The sequence below is a fragment of the Pygoscelis adeliae genome, unplaced genomic scaffold (genome assembly GCF_000699105.1).
Source record: "Pygoscelis adeliae isolate BGI_AS28 unplaced genomic scaffold, ASM69910v1 Scaffold393, whole genome shotgun sequence".
NCBI classification, from domain to species: Eukaryota; Metazoa; Chordata; class Aves; order Sphenisciformes; family Spheniscidae; genus Pygoscelis; species Pygoscelis adeliae.
In genome coordinates this window covers 42,099-48,697 of record NW_008824376.1, presented here as the reverse complement: position 1 = coordinate 48,697, position 6,599 = coordinate 42,099, and the positions used below count along the sequence as shown (strand labels likewise).

The 6,599-nt window shown below is 39.5% G+C and overlaps 1 protein-coding gene across 1 annotated transcript in view; it reads left to right on the top strand.

Annotated features, from left to right (window-relative positions):
- Positions 1-6,395, top strand: part of TXNDC12 (thioredoxin domain containing 12 (endoplasmic reticulum)) — an 11,556-nt gene extending 5,161 nt beyond the window's left edge. The window contains exons 3-7 of the mRNA XM_009320197.1: positions 3,297-3,349; positions 4,068-4,141; positions 4,703-4,772; positions 4,862-4,945; positions 5,387-6,395. Coding sequence (XP_009318472.1) covers positions 3,297-3,349; positions 4,068-4,141; positions 4,703-4,772; positions 4,862-4,945; positions 5,387-5,466 — 361 coding nt within the window. The 3' untranslated portion in view covers positions 5,467-6,395. The remainder of the gene's footprint in view (positions 1-3,296; positions 3,350-4,067; positions 4,142-4,702; positions 4,773-4,861; positions 4,946-5,386) is intronic.
- The last annotated feature ends 204 nt before the right edge of the window (positions 6,396-6,599 follow it).

Sequence of the window (6,599 nt, the reverse complement as noted above, 5' to 3'; positions counted from 1 at the left end):
GAGGCAGTTCATCAGCTACACCAAGATGCAGCCCAGTGACGAAAACTTGCCCCAGTTGGCCAGCATGTTCCTGCAGTACCTGAGCCGCAGCATCCAGTGAACCCTTGTCACCTGTGCCACGCACAGCAGTGGCCGTGGTCTGGTCCCAAAGTACTTGCAACAGTAAGAACATGCCTTCCAGCCACAGACCCCGTGGAGCCTGGGTCCCACCTATTGCATATTGGATCACGAGGCAACAGCAGCTCTGGGAAGATGGATGCCGTGTCCCTGCAGCAGCGGAGCAAGCTATATTGCTAAAAGGATCTGTAGGGATGCTGTTCCCCCACCCCTGCATTCTCCCCACTTGCATCTTTAGAAAAGGAGAGCTACTGTTCCATCCCCAAGCAAGTGAAGTCTCCTATGGAGACCTAAACCCCAGTAATCAAATAGTATCTGAACATGAAAGCCCAAAAGGTGGTGACCGTAGGGAAGACTTTTCCCTTCCACGTTGGCATGTGTATGTCTTGAATAAGAAGATTGTTCCTCTGAGACTGTCTCCAGATAATGTCAAACTGCAGAAGAGACTTCAGGTCCAGAACTGGGATAGGCTGTATTTTTAGGATGTGACTGTCTCAAAAAATCCTACTGAACCCAAGAGATAGATTTGCAAACTCTGCGCAACAGAAGGGCACTGGCTTAGCAAACTCAAACCTCTCTGTTTCAGGTTTAACAATAAAATGTGTGCCTTAAATGGAGCAAAGTCTTAACTTACCTGCAAGACTATTCTATTGAAATAACTTGCTATGTCTTTTCTCTGCAAGGTCATCATTAAACGCCTTTAAAAACACTAATTGTTTTAAGAATGAGTGCTCTCATAGGAAAAATGAGCTGAAATAACAGTCTCTGTTCTGGGTGAAATGCTCCCATAAGTCTGTACCAGCTGTGGCAGGTAACTTAGTTTTGCGCTTAGTTTCAACTAATTTCAGTCTTTGGTATACTGCATATATATCTTATATTATATAACTTTTCACTTTCTGGTGGATGCTTCATCCCTCATTTTAATAAATTGTGGCTTTTGGTTTTAATTGTATGTGTAGTGCTACCTGGGAGGAAATGGTAAAGTGGGCAGGAAGGGTTACTTCAATTACAGTGGCTGTTTATCTGACATACCGGCTGCTGGGTGGACTTACGCACTGCAGAACTGAGAAATTACTACAGAAATGTTTTGATGTAAATAAGTTTATTTTCCCGGTCAAAGTAAAGAGAATAAAGCTGAGAAAACACATTCAGTATCTCTAAAACTTCTGTGAGTTCTCACTGTCTAAGAGTTGGTATTTCAGGACTGCAAGCACTTCCATTCAAAATCTGCTCTGAAAATCTATCTAAAAAAAAAAAAGTGTGCTGCAGTACCGATTACCAGATGATTGAGTTCTTCTGACATGAAGCACTGATCCTTGATGATAAGAACAATGTGTATTTTCCAGACTTAAATCAGCCTCTCCTCACGAAAGAGGCAAAATCATGTTGGACTGTATGGAAACAATGGAAAAAAACGTGTTTTTTCATCATCAGGGAGAGGATGCTGATGCAATAGAAGCTTTACTAGGGAAATGTGTATTCTTGCTCCTTACTGCAAACAGAGTCGTATGTAAAGGTGATAACATTGGTTAGTTATAAATGGCAGACTTCTGTTTGAACTACTCTAAACGTTAATTGCTTCCTCTCCACCCTTTCCTGGTTCTGAAGGCCAAAACTGAATGCTGCTAAGTAGAGATTTCCTTTCATATCTATCTACAGCTAAAGAAAAACTTGTACTTCAGTTCTGCTAGTAATTAATTTAGTTGCCGTCATGTGCAAAGGTGTTTGTAATTTCTCTGTTTGTGAGAAATTCACTTCATTTTTAACCTCCAAAATGGTAACAGAGTTTACAATAGCAGAAAGCTTTAAACTTTGCTTTGCTTGGCATATCCTGAAAGAAGTGTCCTTATAGTATGTTCTCTATGTGTCTGTCTTGATTCCTTCTTTTCCTTCACCTAGTTTTAGGCTGTTCTTACTGTTCTGGAAGCTGTATCATTATTACCAGCTTCCCTTGGATACTCTTCTATAGCTTAAGGGGTTTATTGGTAAGAGGAAAGGGATGAGATACCCAATTCTTGTTCTTAGTCTTTCTTAGTTTATTGCCCTAGTCAGCTTTCACCAGTTCAATTGTTGGTAGGAACAATGAAAGTGTTACTAAGGACTTCCGCATGCAGAAAGTGTGGAGGTAAGTGTTGTACTACCTGGATGTGCTCAATAGCAACAGAAGCCACCTGTAGTTGTATCACTTTTCTTGTTAGAAAGGTAAAATTGATGCAAAATAGTCAGGAGCAGTGAAGCAGTGGGTTAATTGGATCACCAGCACTAATAACAGGAAATATGTGAAATTCGTAGTGTCTTTAAGGCCTCTCTGTCTAATTGCATAATGCAGCCTGAATATATTATAAAGGAGCTTAGAGAAATTGAACTTGGTAAGCTTGACTTTGTCAGAAGGTAAAATGCTAAAGGGATCTTTGAAGAACAGGGTTAAATAAAACATATCTCAGGGTGATGGACGCTTAACCTCTGGGTAGTATAGGTAGTAAAGGTAAAGTGAATTATTTGGGACAAGAGAGAGAATAATAAAGAATAACTTTGGTCCTTTTGCATTGCACTTTATTTAGGCTGCAGTTCCACGCAGGCCCCCCATCCTCCTCAGTCCTGGCGCTTGTCCCATTTGTCACAGATTTGTTTCCGCATACCAACATGTAGGAAACTAGCCTGGCAGCCAGAGGGTTTGCTGGGTTACTGTGTTTGATTATTGCTCAATGGAGGGTCTTAGTCACAGGAGGTGACTGAAACATACAGACCGTAGTTTGGGAGGTCTGGGAGAGGGATGGATGTATGACTGTCATCCACTGGATTGCCTTAAGCAGCCACGAAAATTCATCCTGAGATCTCTCAAGCAGCTGGTGTCACTAATCACTTCCAGTAAAAAAACACATGACCAGTTGTGTATCTGAGCAAATCTAAACTAACAAAAGCAAACCTTCCAAAGAGAAAGTCACCTTCTCTACAAGAGCAGTTACTGGCTGGCAGTTATGATAAATTATTACTATACCTGCTTTAAGATTGGGAAAACTTTTTACAAGAAAACCTTAAAACACAGCAGAATCTCTTTACATCTCTCTTATTTTCCATTACATTTAGCTTTTGTAGAAGTTTTGACTGTTAAAATGTACGTGTTATAGAATTTGGTTTCTGTAAGCTTTCTTTGACAATTTTTTTTTTTTTTTTTTTAGTGGTTTGCCTCTTATGGTTATCATCCACAAGTCTTGGTGCGGAGCTTGCAAAGGTAGGTATATTTAATACTAGAGCTCGCTGAAATTTCTGATGAACTTTTGTATACAAATCATGTAACCATGAGAAACGTAAACTTCACATCCAAAATGTAGCTAACGGTATTTGTATTTCATTTAGAGTGGTATAATATCGCACCACTTTACCTGTTAGCACTGCCAAAAGCCAGCCATGCCTAAATGCCAGCAAACTAACAGCTGTAATGCTGCACTTCTGTAGTGGCTGCAATTTCTCCTGCACTTGGCTATAAAAAAATGGAACAGAATGAATGATCTTCAAGCATTAAGTGTAAATTGCCTTACTTTCAGCTGGTGGTTCTTCGAAGGTGAAGCTTTGTCTCTTTCAGTATCACAAACAAGCTGGGCATAATGGCTAAACTTAAAGGATGAGCTGGTTGAGTGAGAACTGGTGATTTACAGCAAGCTTTTTGCTTCTGTTCCATTGGTTGAAATATGACTGCATATGTCTGTTGGCCAGGCTTCATCATATGGCTTCCCAGCAAGGATTGCTTCCATTACCTGCTGTTCTGAGCCTGGCTTGAACGGTTTGAAGCATATATTCCATTTACTCACTGCTTATTGAAAAGTACCAGCTCTCTAGAGGGAGGAATGAAGTCGAGATTTTGATGCTGGCCTGAAAACCTGAAATCTTTTCCATTGTCTTTATGCATCTCTTCTTTTTCTTTTTTTTTTTTTTTTCCTCCCCTTAATTAGCTTTAAAGCCAAAGTTTGCAGAATCCAAGGAGATCTCTGAACTTGCCCATAATTTTGTTATGGTCAACCTTGAGGTAGGCTGCCCTCTGATTTGTATCCATGTTACTGCCTGGTAATTAAGCATTTGGAATCCTACTTAACTGGTTGCATCCTGTTTTGTGTACATCCTAAATTGTGCACTCCTGAATAGGTATTCAGGATTGATTGATACAGCTGATTGTTTTAAAAAGTATTTTCTTCAGTTTGGTTATTTTAATTATGTTTATAAACCTGGCTCTCTGCCATTGTCTCTTTAACAATTTGTACCTTGTGTCATTCCATTGCCGCAATAAAGGAATTTATATTCATTCTCTCATGACATATCGAACATTCCTACACCAAAGTGGAGCATTTAATGCAAATTGACAGAAGAGAAAAAAAAAATTATTGTTTTCACAAATGATACTTGTTTAGGTAAACATAATTTTCTTGCCTTTGAGAGTGGAAGATACTGCAGTTACATAGTGTCTGTTCAAGATGTAGATTGCTCAGGATAAATGGAATCTGAAGGCAATAGCTTGTTTCTTTAAAATGAGTGTTGTGTTTTGTTAGATACCTTGCTAATATGTTCCCTCTCTTCTATCTTGCTTTGGTAGGATGATGAAGAGCCAAAGGATGAAGCCTTTAGTCCTGATGGAGGTTACATTCCCAGAATCCTTTTCATGGGTAGGGCATCCACAGCTGTTGTATCCACTCACAGGACTGTGTTCTTATTGTTACCACCTAAATTTCCTGTTTGATTTCTTGTTTCATAGACCCCAGTGGAAAAGTCCACCCAGAAATCATAAATGAGAAAGGAAATCCCAGCTACAAGTATTTCTATACCAATGCTGATCAAGGTATGTGCAAAGTAGTTTGAAGTGCATTTTTAGTGAGATGAAACTCCGGGTGTGTCCTGAGTGAAGGACACACCTTCACTTTTGAGTGGAGAAAAATGATGCTGCTTTACAGCATAACTGGGAGCTGTTAGATACAACGTGAGTGAGTGGCTCTCATATGCCTTGAGAAACCATGTTCAGAATCATGACTCACCTTAATACCTACTATAATGTCTTTAGGACCTAAACTTTGTCTCCAGTTGTGGCATGGAAAATCATGTAATTCGCATGACCCAGCTACAAATAGTTCGGAAAAGGGCACAGGGCTGGGTTTTTTCTCACAGGTTAATTTGTAGTTGTACATTCTGTGATGGTGTTATTTTAAAACACTTTCATTACCAGGACACCTTGATGTTTTCATCTTGAGATTAATAGTTGCTGTCTCTCTGTTTAATCTTTCAGTTGTCCAAGGGATGAAGGAGGCCCAGGAGAAGCTAACAGGTGATGCTTTCAAACAAAAACACCTGGGAGATGAACTATAATGAATACACTGAATGATGCTTTTCCATCACTTCAAAACTCTAAAAGGAAATGATTAAACAGACCAAGAATGTAGCTGCACTGGAGGGACATAATTCTCCTGTCAACAATGTTAAGTTAAACCCTGTTTGGAGTTCACACATATACATCAGTTACAGTGTTCTCTCCTCCTCTGCCTGGCAGTTTGTACTGTAATGGTTATTTGCAACTAGGTAATGTGCAAACACATCAGTTTGTGTGTTTGAGCAACCACTAATATTTGGTGTTAAAAGGGAGATGTGTAAGGCAAAACATTATTTGAGGACAAACAGTGCAATTGGAATAACTAGAAGTAGCCAACATTTTGACGCTTAATCAGGGTTGGATCCCTCTTTTCTCACTGGTATTATGTGATCCCATTGTTTTTACTGGGGATTGCTATGAATGGGGCATGTTCCTGGGCCAGGTGTTTTCTAGACATCCCAAACCATGAATTCTGCCACTAAGCCAAGTAGAATAAATTTCATGAATGTCCAAGTAGCATGTGAAATTATTAGCTCTGCAAACCTATTTTTGTGTAAAACTGTTTGTGATTCATCTTTATTTGCCTTTGGGCAGAAATTTAACTTTTTCCTTGTGCACTCACCTTTTGATTGTTTTATCAAGTGAGGGTCGGTTATGTTGAAGCTTTATGGGGGTTCCCCTTTTATTCTTTGAATGTTTTTTGGCAAATGCCTTGCCATCACATTGTACTGTATTTTTGTACCAGGGTGAAAATTAAACCTTTTTAAACATAAGCATGCAGACAGTGTTTTGTGGTAAAGGGCATAGCTTTCCATTCTTAAGGATGGGGGAATATATTTTTCTTTATGTTGCAGTGGTTATTAATGTTGAATGTCACAGCTGAAGAAGGTTTCTGCTTTTTATAGTTAAAAAACAACAGTTGCTTTTCATGTAATTATAATTCAGCCATTCTTACACCACCTATACTGTTGAGGGCAGGGTAATACCTAGTGTTTATCTACTGGAGCTGAAAAGAAAAATAGAGGGGAAAAAAATCACCTCTCTTGATCTGCTGGTAACGCTTTTCCTGATGCAGCCCAGGATGCTGTTGGCCTTCTTTGCCACAAGGGTGCATTGCTGGCTCATGGTCAAC